This window comes from Mastigoproctus giganteus, chromosome 6 (assembly GCF_048544385.1).
Source record: "Mastigoproctus giganteus isolate SK-2022 chromosome 6, ASM4854438v1, whole genome shotgun sequence".
In the NCBI taxonomy this organism is placed as follows: domain Eukaryota; kingdom Metazoa; phylum Arthropoda; class Arachnida; order Uropygi; family Thelyphonidae; genus Mastigoproctus; species Mastigoproctus giganteus.
In genome coordinates this window covers 154,656,078-154,676,499 of record NC_143580.1, presented here as the reverse complement: position 1 = coordinate 154,676,499, position 20,422 = coordinate 154,656,078, and the positions used below count along the sequence as shown (strand labels likewise).

The 20,422-nt window shown below is 36.3% G+C and overlaps 1 protein-coding gene across 1 annotated transcript in view; it reads right to left on the bottom strand.

The window, feature by feature from the left end:
• The window catches only part of LOC150084668 (tectonin beta-propeller repeat-containing protein 2), a 262,877-nt gene that overhangs the window by 222,564 nt on the left and 19,891 nt on the right, over window positions 1-20,422 (bottom strand). The window contains 2 exon segments of the mRNA XM_090376317.1: window positions 6,955-7,083; window positions 17,662-18,180. Coding sequence (XP_090232443.1) covers window positions 6,955-7,083; window positions 17,662-18,180 — 648 coding nt within the window.

The following is a 20,422-nucleotide window of genomic DNA, read 5'->3' as shown; positions in this document are numbered from 1 at the left end:
TGTGATAATTTTGTAGTCACACATGGACATCAATAAGCAGTGCAGATGGCTGCTAGAATGCTAGACAGTTCATGGTGTTATCTCAATGATATACAGGAATTTTTCAAGCAGGGATGAGGTGATTGCCCATTGTACAAGGCAATCATTAGACTATATCTACAGACTGGTACTGCATACCGGTCTGTAGGCTTCATTTTAGGAAGGATGGGATCTGTTGGAATGGGAGCAGAGAAGGGCAGAGATTAGTCAGGGGGGAAACAATAGGTTACTTTTAACAAGAAAGAATTCAATTCTGCAAATTGCAGTGTCTGTAAACTGGACACCTGCAAAAATATTCAAGTGTTTAAGGCTTTGAATGGATTGAGTAAGCTAATATTTGGGTTCGAGAGTAGCCTGTGTGGCCGCAGCTATTTTGCAGCTCCTGGAGAAGAGAAGTTTTTTCTGATTTATTTTCTGTTTTATTAGCTTAAATTGGCATATTTACTTATTTTCTAGAGTAGTTTTATATTCCTAGTTACGATACTTAGTTTAAAGTTTAACTTGATAGAGATTTTGTGGGTATTACTTAGTATCGGTAACGGTATCAAATCCACGTGTTACAAATTGCAGCTCCGTTGAACGAGAGGTTTTTAACCGTATTTAGCTGATTTATTAACCAATTGTTATATTAAATTATTATCTGGAAGTAGCTATAGACCTAGTCAGGATCCTTAGTTTATTCTAAATTGAGACAGCGAGATTTGGAAGTTAATCGATACTTAAGAGTCCGTAGAACTACCGTTCGTAATTACCGCCATTGTAACACGATACAGCATATCCGGAATTCGATAACATTAGCTTTGTATAGTATAGTGCATAATATAATATTGTCAATTAATCAGTAAATCTATTAATCTTGTTAAACTTCATTGTCAATTAAATTGTACTTTTAACTATATATATATAACGACTTAGAGTACAAACGTAACAAATAATTAATACATAACTTGATACGGAAGTTATATAAAGGGAACTCGTAGATAACACTCGATACTAAAAATAAATATAGCGTTATAACTATGTTAGGAAACAAATTTAAGGTTTTAATTTTGTTCTAAAATTGTAATTTTATTGACATTAAATCGAAATCATGACTCAGACCAGAGCAGCAAAGTAAAAGGCTCAAGCTAATGGGAGTGCTGTGGCTCAGGGGAGAATTGAGGGGGGCAGTTGCCCTCTGAATCACGGCCTTTTAAGATGCACTGTTTGCTTGATGTTTGCAGAGCAATCGGGTACGGGACATGATACTGCCATGGGGGATGTCTTTGTGTGTGCACGATGCAAGGAGAGCAAGGAAATTAGGCGACAACTCAGCGTTGTTATGGGCCTATATCAGACCTTGAAGGACAGGGTGGATGCCCTCGAAGGAAATAAATTGAGGGGCCCATCAAGCTCTCAGCTGCCCACATCAACGCCAGAGCTTACACTTGGTCATCTTGCAACACAGAGGCAGCCCCCAAGGCAGAATGCGCTGGTCCCACAGGAACTAGAAGTTGTTGGTGACTCTATTGTCAGGGAAACGGGGAACATGCTTTGTAAAAAGGATAGGTGGAACAGGACCAGGGTATGTCTGCCAGGGGCAAAGGTTGATGACGTTGTAGAGTGGATATCATCTTTTAAGGTCACAAAAGGTGATATAGTTGTACACGTTGGCACTAATGATATTAAGAGTAGGAGACCAGCGGAATTACTTAACAAGTACAGGTCACTGTTGAAAAAAAGCCGTGAAGTAGAGTTGAATTTGAAAGTGTCTGCAATTCTGCCCAGACACGTAGGAAGGAGTATATGATGAGAGCCTTGTCGATCAATTCGGCCCTGGAAAGATTGTGCAAGGCTCAAGGGGTAGAATTTTTTTCAGCCTGGACTGTACTTGTTAACAGGAGAGATTGCTTCTACAGGGATGGGATACACTTAAATAGAAAGGGTGCAAGAATATTTGCTGATGCTATCGAGGCAGTGTTAGGTGGGTCGGAAAACTGCTAGCTTGGGGGGAGACAAAGACTAATATATTAACAGTAGCCACTGGCAGAGGTGAAAGAGATTCTTGCACTGCTTCTACTGGAATGAGCAGAAGCCTGAAAAACAAGATGCAGAATATTTCAGAGACTGCTGGAAGTCATTGCGGTACAAGTAAACACATGGGTTGTGTTAGGGTAGCTAAGAATAGAAACAGGTGCATGTATACTTGCATGTACACCAATGCTAGGAGTTTAGTAAATAAATTTGATGAATTTGAGGTATTGCTCAAAACATCAAAGGCAGATATTGTTGGGATATCAGAGATGTGGTGTCACACAGATATAAGGAATGCAGAACTGGAATTTGGGGAGTACAACATCTACAGAAAGGATAGACAGGATAGGACGGGAGGAGGGGTTATGCTATTAGTTAAGAAACACATAAAATCCAAGGAAGTGAAGTCAGTCGATATCGATGGACAGGGCAGTGTCGAGTCAGTTTGGTGTGACATAAGGTAAATCATAGGTAAATCCATAGGTAAATCAAAATTGAGAGTAGGAGTTTGCTATAGGCCTAATGACTCTGATGAGTATAATAAGATACTGTACAGGGAAATAGAATAGGCCAGTAAATCAGAGAGTCTTATAATGGGGGATTTTAATTTCCCAGATATTGACTGGAATTTGGGGGCTGGTCACTCACACACTAGCAAGGCTTTTGTGGACTTATTGGATGATTATTTTCTACACCAGCATGTTCGGGAGGCAACTAGAGGGAGTAATACTCTTGATCTGATTATCAGTAGTGATTCTTCATGCATTAAGAATCTGCAGATATAGGAACCACTAGGTGGCAGTGATCACAGTGTGCTGAAGTGGGATTTACTCAAGGAGGTAACTACCATCAGAGGTAAAGGGAAGGGTTTTTGCTTTCGTAAAGGCGACTATGATGGTCTGAGACAGTATTTAAATTCTATACAGTGGGACCAACTGATGATGTTACCAACAGCAAATTCAAACCAGGCTTTACATACCAACCAAGAAATATTGTTCAAAGTTCAGGACTAAATGGTTGTCAGATGAACTAATGAGACATATGGCAGAGAAGAAAAATGCATGGGATACATACAAATTAATGGGTGACATGGAAGCCTATGATAGATATAAGTTGGTCTGTAACTAAGTCACAAAGGAGATTAGGCAGGCAAAGGCAGATTATGAGAAATCCTTGGCAAAGGATGCAAAGAAAAACAGAAAAGAGTTCTTTACCTATTTAAACTCAAGAAGGAAAGGGATGAATCAGATTGGTCCACTGGATGTTGATGGTTCAACAATTGAGGATCCTGCTCAGGTGGCTAACAATCTAAACAAGTATTTTGCATCTACATTCACACATGAGGAGTTATTCAGGACGGGGAATGTCGTAGGTGAAGTAAACATTGGCAGTGAGCTAGATGATTTTCTAATAACTGAGAGAAAAGTGGAGGAGAAATTGTTGAGGATAAACATAAAAAAGGCACCTGGGGTGGATCGGATCTATCCAGTTATATTAAAGGAGGCAGCAAAGGAAGTAAGCAAACCCCTAGCCATAATTATGAGAGCTTCTTTGGACTCAGGGGAGGTACCCATAGACTGGAGATGTGCAAATGTAACCCCAATTCACAAAGGAGGATCAAAGGCTGACACAAGTAATTATAGACCTGTTAGTTTAACTTCTGTTCCTGGAAAATTAATGGAGGCACTGGTTAAAGAAGCACTGCAGGATCATCTAGACAAGAATTCAGTTATAGCTGAGACACAGCATGGTTTTGTTAAGGGCAGGTCTTGTCTGACCAATTTGATTGGATACTATGATGCAGTCACAAAAGAACTGGATGCAGAGAATAACTTTGATATTATATATTTGGATCTTAGAAAGGCTTTTGATACTGTTGCGCATGGAAGACTGCTGCACAAATTGGAGCAGTGTGGCACTGGAGGCAAATTGCTGCTATGGATAAAGGGATGGTTGAGTGGCAGAAGACAGAGAGTGGTAATCAGTGGACTGCTCAATGGGGACTAATGTTATTAGTGGAGTTCCTCAGGGTTCAGTGTTGGATCTATTGTTGTTTTCTGTATTTATAAATGATATTGATGATGGTATATCAAGCTTAATGTCCAAGTTGCAGAGGATACAAAGGTTGACAGGGTTGTTAAGGACACTACTGATGCTATGCTGCTGCAACAGGATCTGGAAAGGTTGAGCAGATGGGCTGAGAGGTGGCAAATGAAGTTTAACATTGACAAATGTAAAGTACTACACATGGGAAACAGTAACCCCAGATCAACGTATCAACTCTGTGGTACTACGCTGACAGTGGTAGAGAATGAAAAGGACCTGGGGGTAATTGTGCAGGCAGATATGAAGTTCTCTGAGCAGTGCAAACGAGCTGCAAGAGTAGCTCATGGTGTCTTGTCAATGATATACAGGAATTTTTCTAGCAGGGATAGGGATGTGATTATTTCCTTGTATAAGGCATTGGTCAGGCCACACCTTGAGTACTGTATACAGGTATGGAGGCCTCATTTCAAGAAGGATGTAGAGCTGCTGGAACGAGTACAGAGAAGGGCAAACAAGATTAGTGAATGGAACAAAGGGTTGCTCTTACGAAGAAAGGCTTAAGTTTTGCAAATTACAGAGTCTGGAGACTAGGCATTGGCGAGGTGATCTGATAGAGGTGTATAAGGCTTTGAATGGCTTGAGCATGCTCAATGCCGATGGGATTCTTCCTCTTGCTCAGAATAATCACCTGAGAGGGCATAAATTCAAATTGAGGAAGGACAGATGTCGGATAGATGTGCGGAAATTTGCCTTTAGCCAGCGGGCAGTTGGTTTGTGGAATAGACTTCCATCACTTGTTGTTGAAATTGATAGCCTAAACAAATTTAAGGCTCAGCTGGACAGGTATTTCGAACGAACGAAGGGGTGAAATGGGAGTAGTGGTTGTGTTTTTTTTTTTTTTTTGGCTGATGCTGAATAAGCTTGCTTTCTTGCATCATATACCTCTACTAATGCTAATATTGATGAATCCTTATACTTGCTCATACAACACACATAAAAGAATATAAATCCAGATTGACGAAGGACAGCCGCAGGAGCGATGTGTTTGCTGAAGGCAAACACATCGCTCCTGTGTAGTTGATTGTTGGAACAAACTTCCATCTGGTGTTGTAGAAGCAGATAGTTTGAATAAATAAATTCAAAAGAGAATTAGATAAACTGTTAGAGGAGATGGACAGGTTATGTTGGTGGTTTTTTTTTTTTTTTTTTACACATGAATCTGGAAGGCAACAAGCCACTACAACTGTGTTCCAGTCTGTGAGCTCTAGTCTATCTATATAAAGGCAGGCAATAATATCTTATTAGTCATACATACCTATTATACAGATATAATTTATTTTTTTTTTATAACTGTCACTTTCTCAGTTATGCTAGCTGACCTACACCATGCTATCCTTGTGTTCATCATTATATTCTCCATGCTGCACCTTGTCTACCTTTCTAATTCCTCCTCCATTTATTTATTCATCAATTTAATAATATTCCTATTGGGTCTGAAACAAGTTCAGTTCAAGGTGTGCAATTGACAGATACAGTTTCTCTCCTGTATGAAAATAAATAAATATGTATCAAAAACTGGGCTTTCTAATAACAGTTCCAGCTTTATTCTTTACAGGCCTGTTTATTTTTTGTTATTAAGACTGATGTAAAATTTTTGAAACTTTCATCATATAGGAATGTGTATTATTTCTTAGCAGAATAAATCCTGATTAAAGAAAATTCAGTTATTTCAAAATATTTTATTACTAGTTACAATAATGTTTCTAGAAAGATTTTACATTTGATAAGTAGGGCATAGTCTCATTCTGTGCACAGCATTGAGTAAATTAAGTTTGGTACTAATTGCATTGAGTAAATTAAGTTTGGTACTAATTGCATTGAGTAAATTAAGTTTGGTACTAATTTCATTGAGTAAGTTAAGTTTGGTACTAATTGCATTGATCTCTCTCTACTGAAAGGTGCTTTGTCACAAGTTGTTTTGGTATTGTGCTATGCATTTTAAATGAAAATGCACTGCTTTATCGGAAAAGTATATTGCTGTTTATTTAAAATGTATGCCATTCCCTCTACCAGGTTTTGATTCTTTTTGGAACCTTATCAATGAATGGAGAATAGGAACTGTAAGTGAGTGACCTGCAGTGATAAGAAATAGCCACATATGAGGTTCCAAATTATGTAATTTTAGTTTTAGAAGTTTTTGTAGTTTTAGAAACTCAATGATTTTAGGGAAAAGATTTCATGCTATGAAAGAGCTATATAATGTAATTGTACAAGTAGGGTACAGCTTCATTTCTGAAAACAGCATTGAACATTTCATAGCAAACTAAGTTTGCTCAATGCTTCATCCAGAATAGGGCTATATTCTGCTTGTATAATTATCTTCTATAGCTCTTTCATAGTATGAGAGAGAGAGAGAGAGAGAGAGAGAGAGAGAATAAAATTGTCCTAAATTTGTTGAGCTTCTGTAGCTTCTACACTACCCAGCATCTCAAATATTATGGATATTTCTAATCACTGGGTTGTCAGGTACTTCATTTGCAGCATTTACTTCACAACTAACAAAGGCTCCAAAAAAAAAGAGCCAAAACACAGGTAAGAGGAATAGTATATGTTTTAAATAAATATAAATATATTCTCCACTGCAACAGTCTTTTATTTAAAGTGCTTTGTGTAATACCAAGAAAACTTATGATGAAATGTTTCTACAATATGAGATCGATTCACTTAGTAGAAAACTTAATTTGGTCAATGCTGTATACAAAATGAGGCTATGCCCTACTTATACAACTACATTTTATGGCTCTTTCCCCACATTTGTCAAGCTTTTATAAAAAATTTACATAATAAACATAATACCTCTTTGCCTTTACTTGAACTGAAAACAGGAACTTGAAAGACAGCAATTAATCCATTCTCTGTTCCAGCAGCAATCATGAGATCCACAGAAGATATCACTTTGACAGATGTAATTAGTCCATTATATTTCTGAAAAACATCAATTCTAGTTTCATGGATTATTGAATAGATTTTAATTGTAATTTAATGTAAATAAGTCAATTTTTCAACTAAGATTAAAAATCAAATCAAATCCAAACAGCATTAGCCAAATTCAAATCCTGAAAAAGAGACTAATATTAATATGGAGTTTGATTGCTCAACAAAGAAAAAAAAAAAAAAAAAAACAAATTAGATAATGCAAGCAACACACTACATTTTAGGTGTATTATATGATTTTTATTTCTTAAATTAAGTGAATTTTTTTCTGTTTTTTGTTGATTAATAGACATGAAAAGCAAATAACAGGTAACAAAATTATAACTAATCATTGTTACCAATTAATTATTAATTGAATAAAATTTTATATTAAATAACCGATAAAATATAAAAATATTGGTTTTCACTTTACTGCACATAGTTCAAATAATATTTACCTCCATTGTAATACTTTACTTACTTTCATCTGGATTTTTAATAAAAATTGAAATGCAACATGTATTTCTGGATCTTCTGATTTAATAAAATAAATAAATAAATAGCAATGCATACCCGAGATGCACTATTTAGTATGCAGTCATTATTTTTGTAACATAATTTGCTTATTTCTTCTTAACTTATAATAATAACAGTTGAAATGTAACATCGCATTTCTGCTGTGGTTAACATAATAAGTAAATAATAATAATTCATGATTTATATATTTAATAAACTGATAAAAAAAAAAAAAAAAAACAATTAGCTCCTCAAAAAAGCAATGCAATGACTTTCAGATACACAACCCAAGAACTTAGAACATTTCATTTTTTCACATCCGCAATATCAAGGCTGCCAGATTTCAAATTAGGTCTCACGGGGCAAAAATGAAAAAAATTGCATTTCACATATCAATTTTAATTTCTAAACTTCATTTTGGCCATTTAAAAATGTATCTAATAAAAAAAAAACAACAAAAATGAGTTCAATTTTTATTTATACTATAATCCTAAAAATTATTCAATATTTATCACTTGATTTCACTTCATTAAGAATGACTAAACCTTGATTTTTAAAAAAAAATTGGAATTCTGAACAATTCATTCCGAAATTCTGTTTTATCATCAACTCAGCCTCCAAATTTTTTAGAATCAACCTATTTCTATCTTTATGCCAAGCACTCGTCATTAGACTAAAAATCCTTTCAGATGTTGCATTTGCATGCGGAATAGAGAAAATGTATTCGATAATATTTAAAAATTGTGGAGAAGAATTTTTTTTTAAAAAACAAACCCATCTTTGATCACACGGTAATTGCCTTTCAATATCCGTTATATTTGCCATAAATCTTTTTAAGAAGATATATTCTTCAAACAGCAAATCTTGATCTACTTCTATTTTAAATGCGTTAGTGATTTCTATGATTTCATGAAATGCTGGTATGCTATGCAAAGATAAGTTAGAGAGAATTTTATATTGTGGTCATTGAAATTAAACCATTTTTCTATATATTTTATAGCCGTATCAAATAAATTATTTTCTTCCATTTTAAACCGTTTTGAAGCATCTAAGTTATCACAATTTTGGATTTCATGAACATTTGCTCCATAATAACATTCATTCTTATGCTCAATCAAGGACTGCCTTATATTATTCATAATTGAATATACTTTAACAATCGTAACATTAAGTGCTGGTTGAAATATTGAACATACATTCTTTACAAATTTTACATACACCTCATGAAGCTCATGTTCAAAAAAATGTCTCAATATAGGTGCTATGTTATTCTTGCTCATAAAATACAATTTAATAGGTGCAAAATTGGTCAATAGTGGCTCAATAGCCGGTAAAAGAGTCAGCCACCTTGTTGGTATACCGTAACATTTCATTCCATTCTGTTTCTGTCCATTCGAAAAAGTCTTAGTTCAGTCGTCTTTTTTGTTGAAGAGCTAAATTCATTAAATATTTTAATAACAATAGATTCTATATCAATACTCAAACAATTGCAAGCTCTCTTAGCAGTGTTATGCAGAATGTGCAAATTGCAACCAGCAGGTAATATATTTTCATTAATTTTTTTAATGCTACGAAAACGCTATTTTTATTGCCAAAATTAATATTGGCGTTATCTGCTCCATATGCAGTAATGTTTTTGGGAAATAATTCATTAAATGTAAGCTGTTGGATGAGAGCATTTGAAATAGTTTCAGTATCTTCTGCTTCTAACCAAATGAATGATATCAAACCAGTTTTTACACCATGGTTTTGGTGTGTTATTTTTGTTATTTTGGTTTTTAGGAGCATTAACAACTAAGGCCATATTGCTCCGGGGATATGCGGTGGTCATTCCCTGACCTTTTCGCATCCTCCATATTTGGTGGTCACAGGCTCGAACCGCGGTCTAATTAAGAAGCGTGTGCTACGCACTGCTGTTCCTGCCCACCTGGCTACTGAGGCGCCCCATGGTTTTGGTCAAAATATCTCACAACTAACTGTTTTTTTATGTTTCCTTTATTAGAAGCATCCGTGCTTATAGAAAAGGGCTTATTATTCTCCAGTTGTTTCAACATGTAATTTTTTGAGTGCTTTCCAAGAATTTTTGTAATAATGGCAGAAACTTTTGTTTTCCCACAAGAATATTTTGCTGCAATTCCAGAGTCGGAAACATTTTTTTAAAAATGAGCTAGCACAACCAGCTGAGACATAACTATGAGAATGCATAACAGAATAGTAACAAAACGATACTTCTGCAAATGCAACATCTTCATGAGCCTTGCTTTGCTTTGGTATAAAAAACTTAGAAATTTTTGATGTAGTTGCTATTGCTTGAACATTTGCATGGTTTTTAGATTTCAAATGTCTACTTATGTCGTTTTCACCACCGTGACTAATTGTGAAAATGAAATTGTTGCATGTAGAACATTTTGCACTATGATTGTCTCTACCGCGACTAATCCAACTATACTTTTTTTCCCAATCTGCATTATAGTGAACCAACTGTCTTCTTTTCTTTTCCGGAATTTTCAAACTACTTTCACCATCTGACATTTTGAAGGCTAGAATAAATTGATATTTTAAATACAACCCGTTCATTTTAATTTTTAATTTAATAAGACAAATTCAAACAAAAATTAAATGAAATTTACCTTATATAGATAACAATTCCTACAGCAGCTGAACTGATTAGACAGATGTCAAAATAATTTTTATTCTTTTTATAATGAAAGATAAACACACACTCGAGATACACCTAGCTTAGACCACCAGACAGCACTGACATCATTGATCGCACATCTGAGCATTAGTGTGCAACTCACCCGCCAATGTCTGAAATTCATACATATTAGGAAAGAAATACATTTCATAACAGCATCCATCACTTTTTATGGCATTATTTTATTATTTTACAGTCAAAATCTGTTAATTTTTTACCTGCAGGACATTTAAATGTTTATGAGGGGCACGGGACAAATCACTTTTGTAGGGGACTGTCCTGCACATTCCAGGACGTCTGGCATCCCTGCGCAATATTGCCCATTCATTCCTCCCTGCAATCAACAAACAATATTCAGTGCTTCAGCTACAATAGACACTATGTGGATAGTCCATCTGATATGCATGAAATAAATAAATATCACTTATAGGATTTCTATGAAATTTTGATTTCATTGAAATTTGAAGTTGCTCGATAAATCTTGGAAGTTATAATATCAACATCACGTTGACCCATTTACCACTAGCTATGGTAGCCTGCTTAGAATAGCCACTGCTGGTCATACTGACCAGAGCATATAAACAATGTATGAACTTTGGAAACTTATTTTTAATAATACAAAAACATTGAATAGTTGTAGGCTTCCTATATTTAATGTTTATCTTAAAAAAAAAATGAAGTCACAATTATGCGACATTCATTTTTTTAAGATAAACATTAAATATAGGAAGCCTACAACTTTTATTGCTTGCTTTTAGGCTTTTGTATAGTAAAATCAATTTTTTTCTAATGATGCAGCACACTTTCCACAAACAAATTTTTTTTAATTGGGCACAGATGTCGAATGTTTTATTTCACATCTGTGCCCAATTAAGAAAATTTTATGTTCACATTTGGTCATCTGACATATACATTTTTTTTTTCATTCTGGTTTGTAATGTTCTCATTCTTTCCATTTGTCTGTAGATACTGATTGTTGCTAGGTTCTTGCATTTGAATAGCATTAGCATTAGTAGTGGCATATGATGAAAGAAAGCAAGCTTAAAAAAAAAAAATAAATAAATACTTTTAAAATAAAAAATATATAAATAAAAAATGAATCTAGCCCAGATAATGGGCTAGATTCAGTATACAAAATCCTTTCCCCTTAACTTACTTCCTATCATTCCTCTGTAAATTATATTGGCACTAATAGCAACATGACCTGCAATGTTATAAAACACATAAATAGGTTACATTTATGAATAAATTTTACAGAATATTTCCTAGTCACTTTATAAAGATGTTGAGGATGCATCAACAATCTCATTTTCAATTTCTGATTCTTTAATATATTTTTCAATTTGAGATTGGTTTTTGGCATTCATTATCAAAACTTGAGAATCTAAATTATTTTTGATTACTTTCTGATAATGTCGCTACTTCTTCTGGGTGCTTTCTCAAAGTATAAGTCCTTCGTTAAAACACACTGTTAGAATCATTTGTTAATATACACTGCTCAACAAAATTAACAGAACAAAATGTTTTTCATGAATATTTTATCGTGAACAGTGTCGCCAAAGCTGAATATTTGACATAATAGGCATCCTGGCATGCAAATTCCGAGTATCCAATAGAAATCGTTCTACCACCTTACAGAGCCACACATCATGCATATTGCTCATGCTTATAAAAACACGGGTTGCGATCACATCACTTCATTCCCATTTTTTGGCTTGCACAGTGGAATAGCCACATCTCCAGTACTCAGGATGGCAAGTCAAAAGTGGGCTGTTGGACAACTTGAAACCAGGCTGTTGGATTGACAACCATTAAGCCAGCGGTGGTGGCACGTTGGCTTAATGGTCACATAGTGTCGTCTCAGCACTATGGAAGCAGTTTTAGGCAACAGTAACCACTACAAAAAGAGCTGGCCAAGGTCACCCGAGGGCTATGTCAACCACAATAAACCACTATTTGGCTCTAACAGCAAGACAGAACCCTATGATGTCCTGTCATCAACTGTCTCTTGAGACTGTTGTGGCCACAGGCAAAAACACTTCCAACTGTAATGTGTTAAGAAGGCTTGATTCAAGTGGACACTATGCAAGGAAGCCAGTGGTCTGTATCCTATTAATCCCAAACCACTGCAGAGTTCATCAAAACTGGTGCCGTGAACATGTGACTTGGAGCCTTGATAAACATGGTACAATTCAGTTCTCTGATGAGTCCCATTTTAGCCTAAAACAGATTCAAGACATTATTTCATCTAGAGACAACGAGGAATGTGGTACCATCCCTCCAACATCAGAGAAAGAGGCACTTAAGGTGGAGGCGATGTTCTCACGTGGGGTGGAAAAATGATAAAAGGCTGCACCCCTCCATGTTTTTGATAGGGGTACCGTAACTGCACAGAGGTAAAGTGTTAGCTGTCTGACAGCACCAGGGGTTCCCCTATCACTGCATTGTATTCTTTGTATGTGTGACATAGAACCCTGTGTAGGCCAGAAATTTAAAAAGTATGTGGGGAGTGGGTTGTTGTGTAGTGTTATGTTCTGTTGTTTCTCTGATGATTTAGCTGTGAGTCCCTATTGGGGCCTATCGTTCCCACACTTTCCCACAAGGAGACAGTCAGGCACCCAGTAGATTATTTAAGTACTCTGGCAGGTACTGCCACCTAATTTCCAAGGATTTCAGTGGCAAGGCCTATATATAAATTTAAAAAGGGGGTGGGGGGGAGTGAACACTAGAATTTGGAATGGACAAAAGAGATCTACGAAAAAGCGGTACAATTTAAACATTGATTAGAATTTGGTGGCATTGTTAGGGGTATACTTGGTCAGTTTAGTTAGAGTGGGGGGAAGACTGAAGAGAAACGGATAGAAGGATGGTAGAAGGGGGGCAATAGAGTAGGCATCCCCAAAGAGGTCAGTGGCGACGAGCCACACCAGGCGAAGTATGGGGGAGGCAGAGATGTGTCTTCTCTCCCCCTGCCTGGGGATGGGGAGACAAACCACAGTATGTCTCCGTCAGTGATCGTTGTCAGATCCATGTAAGTGTTGAATCCGGTAGGATGGTCGAACTGCCCATCCTTCTCTGGGGGTAGGATATGTTAGCTGGCAGTGTGGGGGATGGGAGAGATGCACATTTACTTCATTCATAATCTGCATTCTCACTCTACTTGCATTCTAGTTTTATACTTTTTTTTTTATATTTCATTTTTTTTTTCTGTTAGGTTTTACATATATATATATATATTTTTTTTTTTTTTTATGTATAAACATCTTTGGAAGCACCTACTAAATTTTGGACGGTAGTAAAATCAATTTTTCACAATTTTGCAACGTAGAAATGACGTCATTTCCGTTTCATAACAAAGAAAAATGGAGTCAGGAGGAGAGATTATGCAAAGGATCATGGGAGGTGATCTTGAGGATCACCTACTAAATTTCAGACGATAATAAAATTAATTTGTCATGATTTTGCAACATGGAAATGACATCATTTGACGTAATTTCCATTTCATAAGAAAAAAAGAAAAATGGAGTCGGGAGAGGAGATAGTGCAGAGGATCATGGGAGGTGACCTTGGATGTTCTCAGAGCTGGCATAAATCAGCTGGTGGCAGAAAAACGTTTATATGATTCAGGGTATACCACTTAGGTGGCTTTGGGCTAACCATTGCCACCCACGGCAAAAACCTTTTGGTACCCAGAGAAATGGATATCTTGAGGTCAGTGATCTTGGATGTGCTCAGAGCTGGCATAAACCAGCGGTTGCAGAAAAACATTTATATGATTTGGGGTATAATACTTAGGTGGCTTTGGGCTAAACATTGCCACTTGTGGCAGAAACCTTTTGGTAACCAGAGAAATGGATATCTTGAGGTCAGTGATCTTGGATGTGCTCAGAGCTGGCATAAACCAGTGGTTGCGGAAAAATGTTTATATGATTTGGGGCATACTACTTAGTTATTGTTATTTGGTTTTTTTAGGAGCATTAGCAACTAAGGCCATATTGCTCCGGAATATGCGGTGGTCATTCCCTGACCTTTCCGCATCCTCTGTATTTGGTGGTGACAGGCTCGAACCCCGGTCTAATCAAGAAGTGTGTGCTACGCACTACTGCTCCCCACCTGGCTACGGAGGCGCCTATACTACTTAGGTGGCTTTGGACTAACCATTGCCACTCGTGGCAAAAACCTTTTGGTAACCAAAAGAAATGGATATCTTGAGGTCAGTGATCTTGGATGTGCTCAGAGCTGGTTTATGCCAGCTCTGAGCACATCCAAGATCATTATATTACATGCACTTCAGCCTTACCAGTTGAAGCACATGTAATGTAGGCGTTACAGTACCGGTATGTATTACTGAAGCAGTTATATATTTCCATCAAGAGCAAATCATAAACGTTTTTCTGCAACCAGCTGGGCCGATCAAGAATATATGAATCAGTTCACGATTGGAAGATAACAGACTCCAAATTACATGTATAAGTAGAATCTTTTGCTTGTCATTGGTCACTCTCATTAAGTTGCCATTGTGCTGCAGTAGCAGTCACGAGGAGGATTAATCGAAGAGAAATAAGAGACCAGCAGCAGAATGGAAAATAGAAGGAACTGCCAGCTTGGGAAAGAAGACTTCAGCAGAAGATAGAATAATTAAGAGTCAAGATAGGCCAACTGATCCAGTCCCAATGGGGCAATAGGAGTAAGAAATTAATTGGAAAAGTGAAGAGCATCCTCAAGAGAGAAAGTGTCTACAGCAAACATGAGACAAAAAATCAGAGAACAGGAGAGTACTTGGAAACATTGAAGCAGAACCTCCTTGCACTCAGCAAGAGACTATGCCAATACAAAGAGAGCTCCCAGAGAAAAATAAACAACCGAATCTTCGATGAGGACCAAAGAGGCTTCTACAGGAGTCTCGGAGAAGACAGAAAAAGAAGGAAATGGACCACCTGAGCAGAAGGCAATTGAGGAGCTCTGTGGAAAAACATATGGAGCAGGGAAGAAGTAAAACAGACGATCAAGAATTCTCACAACTGGCAAACTCCAGGAATAGATAACCTCCACAACTACTGGTACAAGAAGCTCACTTGCACACACAAGCACCTGGCAGAGCAGTTCACCTGAATGATAAGGCAACCAGAGACAATCCTGAAGTTTCTCACTCAAGGAATCACATATCTGAAACCTAAAGACGAAGATACAAGAAACCCGGCAAAATATAGGCCAATCACCTGCCTCCCAACTATGAACATGATCCTGACCAGCTGCATAACCAGAAAGATATCAAACCTCTTGTAGAGCCAGAACATAATGGCCAAACAGCAGAAAGGATGCAAGGAACAATTAACCATAGATGCTGCGGTTATGGAGCAAGCCTACAAGAAGCGCCGCAACATTTACACGGCCTACATCGATTACCACAGGGTCTTCAACTCCGTGCCTCATAGCTAGGCAATAGAGGTGCTGAACATCTACAAAGTCAATCCGATAGTGGAAAACTTCCTAGGAGAAACGATGGCAAAATGGTGTACATCATTAAGGTCGAAAACATCACAACCAGGCCAATCCCCATCAGGAATCTTTCAGGGAGATGCCCTGAGCCCATTGTAGTTCTATCTAGCCTTTAACACGCTATCTACCATGCTCAAAAGTAGAAATTATGGATATAACCCCAAAGAAGGAAGGAAGGAAGGAAGAACCTGTAAATCTTCACCCACCTGATGTACATGGGACATCAAGCTCTACGCGGGAACCGAGAAGCACCTCCAGCAACTACTCCAGATCGGCGAAGAATTCAGCAATGATATTAGGATGGAATTTGGTCTAGACAAATGCAAGACCCACGTATTGCACCAGGGAAAATTAGTCAACCGAAACTACCAGTTGCAGACTAGTAAAGAGATCAAAGCCATGGCATGCTGTAACTGCTGAGCCTGCATCATCCCCAAATACTTGGGGATGATGCAGGCTCAGCAGTTACAGCACAAGGAAATTAAGGCCTGCCTTAATTTTGCTGTACAAACTGGAGCAGTGTGGCATTACGGGAAAGTTACTGCTATGGATAAAGGGGTGGTTGAGTGGGAGAAGAAGAGAGAGTAGTTATCAATGGGCACTGCTCTCTTTGGACTAATGTTATTAACAGAGTCCAGCAGGTTTCAGTGCTGGGCCCATCATTGTTTTCTATAATTATTAATAATACTGATGAATACATATCAGGCTTAATGTCTATATTTGCAGAGGTTGGCAGTGTAGTTAATCACAGTAATCAGGGTATGCTACTACAACAAGATTTAGACAAATCAGGCAAATGGGCTGAGAAGTGGCCATTGAATTTTAATATCAACAAATGCAAATTACTTCATACGGGGAGAGTAGTCTCAGATTAACATAACGATTATTAGTTATTAGCTTATTATAACTTTCTGTTCCAGGGAAAATAACGGAATCACTAGTTAAAGATGTAATGCAGGAAATCTCAGAAAAGTGGAGAATGAAAAAGACCTGTAGTAACTGTGCAGTTGGATATGAAATTCTGTAAGAAGCGCAAACAGGCTGCCAGGAGAGCTCCTGCAGTTTTATCAATGATGTACAGGAATTTTCCCAGTATTGATAAGGAGATGATCATTCCATACTCAAGATGTGGCCTGACACATCTTGAGTATTACATACAGGTCTGGAGGCCTGATTTTAGAAAAGGTGTGGATTTGTTGAAACAGGTGCAAAGAAGAGCACTGAGATTAGTGAGAAGAATAAAATACTCTTATCAAAAAAGGCTTCAGTTCTGTAAACCGCTGCACCTGGAAACTAGACACCTGAGAGGAGATTTGATTGAGGTGTGAATGATCTGATTGATCCATTCAATGCTGAAATAATCCTTCCTCTTGCTCAGGCTGCACACACAAGGTATAAATTCAAACTGAGGAATGATGGCTGCAGGGTAGATGTGCAAAAAGTTTCCTTCAGCCAGTGGGTGGTCAATTGTTGGAACAAACTCCCATCTGATGTTGTGGGTAATTTAAATAAAATTCAAGGAAGAACTTGAAAAACTGTTAGAAGGGATCGGCAGGTGATATAGAAGTACTGGCTTTTGCTTTTTTTTTTTTGGCTGATGCTCCATAAGCTTGCTATCCTGCATCATTTGCCACTATTAATACTAATAACTTAAGGGACATGCACTTCTGAGACCAGCTAACTACAGTGTCAAGTGAAAGGCCATTAAGGAACAATATAAACTATAATATCAATTTAAAATTTAATAATTTATATAGAAAAACAGAATTCTGATATTTAAATATTTAAGGATGAATTAAAAAATTTTAAACAATGGATAAAAAATGCAGACTGAAATGTAAGAATAATATTTTTCAATAAGAATTTTTTCAACAAACCTCATATCTTAATCGCTGAAGGGTCTGATACAGTCTACTGTACACATAAATAATTCCTATATTAGATCCAATAACAAGAAAGTCTGGCAATGCATCTATACATGTTAATATTATATCCACTGTAAATAAACCTTTCTGGGCTTGGGATGGTAACATCTTCATGAGTTTAAACATGGGTGCAAATTCTTGTAGTACAGGATAATCTTGAGCATTTGCATTTAGCATCTTTTTAAAAGGTATGTTTTCTTGATTTTCACTCTCATTGTGTACCATGTTTTCTTGATTTTCACTCTCATTGTGTTTCATGTTTTCTTGATTTTCACTCTCATTGTGTTTCATGTTTTCTTGATTTTCACTCTCATTGTGTTTCATGTTTTGCAGATAATCACATGAAGATGATGATATGGCTACTGCCATTTCCATATCTTCTAGGTGTTCACCATCAACCAAATGATCGATTTCATTATCAATGATACATTCCACACTTGACATTTTTTTTTTGCAAATATGTTTATAAATCTAAAGAAGAAAACAAAGCATTCATCAATAAAAAACAAACTGAAATTTTAAAAAAAATGAAAATTCTGAAATCAATAAAACTTATACAATTACTAATCAATACTTAATTTTTTTTTTTTTTTTTACTGCTTATGAATTTACGCAACAGCAGCTATAAATTTAAATTCCTCTATTCAGATGCCTCTGTTTATCAAACTAATGGGCTGACTGCATTCAAATCTGGTTTAGTTCAAATACAGGTAGTTCCCGACTTTACAGGTTAATTCATTCCAGCGCACACTCGTAAAGCAGAAATTCATTTCCCATAGACATAATGTTAAATATAGGGTTTACATTCTCAACAATGAAATTAGTTAGCTAATTAGTTTATGTTTAAACAATGATTGATTTATCCAAAGAAATGAAAATGTAGCCTGTAAAATCAAGCAAATTATAATAATAGAGAAATTATTTATGACTTACAAATGTTAAAGGATGTTTATCCTTCATCAATCATCATTGACTAAATGCACATTCGTTGATTTCGCATTATTGGCTCGGCATGCATTGGTTTGTTGCACAAGGAAAGTGCAACAAACCAATGTCTTGTTCAGAAATGTTTCAAGAGGCATTTGTTTCCAAGATAATCTTCTCTTTTCTTTATAAATTTCAATAGCATGCATAAGCATTTTTTAACAGCAGGCACAAATTGCAACTAACACAATTTGCATGGAGTAACAAGTTTACAAAGCTTTAAAAAAAAAGGAACGAAGAGAAGATTCCAAAAATTTATTTATGTTTTTTATACGATTGAAGATTTCAGTGAAGGGCAAACACATTTCACCATAATAACATAAAAAACCACACAAACCAGCTATCAGTATTTTCGCAAATGCAATAACATGGAGTTTACTACCTGTTTATAATTGCTTGCAGTAACAGAAAGGCCCAATAAACCGGAAAGTGCAAATTGTTTTTAGTTTTATGTTCGTGACCTCCTGAAATGTGCTTTAGAAAAATATCACAAAGGCATTCAAAATTGGTTCTTCTTATTATTATTAGCTATATGGTGCAAGGAAGCCTGAAGCTTATGCTGCACCACCAGCCAAAAAAAATTCCGAAGTTACCCTAAGAGAGAGAGAGAGAAACAAGGGAATCACCAAGAAAAGGAAGAATGATGATATCCAGCTCAGGACCCTGGTGTGCCAAGCCCATACTCACCAGATGTGGGCCCCTGGGATTATTATAACAGAACTTATGATAATGATGACAGTGCAGTGCATTTTAATGATTTTAATTGGTAACCAATACAATTTACACTATAAAATTGACCTTTTAGAGAGTTATATAGTGAAAATTTCATCTTCTGAGGTCGTGGAACAAATTACTAAAAAACAATGTTACTGGGTTCAACATTACGATATTTTCATGATACGATGGTGTCTCTGGAACAGAATGGAGTACGCTGTATTGTACAGCTACACGTGTGGTTTGAAATGCGGTATTTATGAATATTTAACATTCATTTTTTGCTATTAATGTTCATATTTTCAATTTTGTTGATACTTGAAAAAAAAATACTTGTAAACCTGGGAATTTGTAAAGCGAAAACTTGTAAAGTGGGAACTGCCTGTAATTAATCTATGTTTAATTAAAAGGATGCAAAATAGAACAAGTGTTTGAAAAGTCATTGGATGGGTGGAGGAACAAAAAATTACTGTTGCTCAAATTTAGAAGAGATGATGTTGTATGCAGTACCAGGGTCATTATATAAAAAAAACTGTCACTCAAGGCAAGAAAGTAAAATGTTACCCAACACAAGTGCTACTTTTACAGCAGTTCTATCTGCAAGGCATCACCAAATCATCCCATGCAACAGCCTTTCCTTCACTGTCCGCAATGTATTCAAATTAAACGAGGGCACTTTTGACAGTGGTTCAGAGCACCTTCAATAAGATAAGCTACTGACATTAGTAAACCTATTTATGCTAATAATGCTAGTTTTCAACTTCATAAGAATATGAATATCAGTATGGTACACAATGGTAGACTGGAAATACCAATACCAAATTGGCCCATTTATAGCCAAGCCATGGCCAGGATCCAAGGAAAGATAGAGTCAGCCAGTTGGAAAAAATAAATATTAATTAAAAAATAAAAATCATGAATAAATAATAATAACCATCCCTAATTAATATACAGTTTGTAGAAAACTGTTTATACATTTAATAATAACATCAAAATAAAAATAAAATTGTTTTAA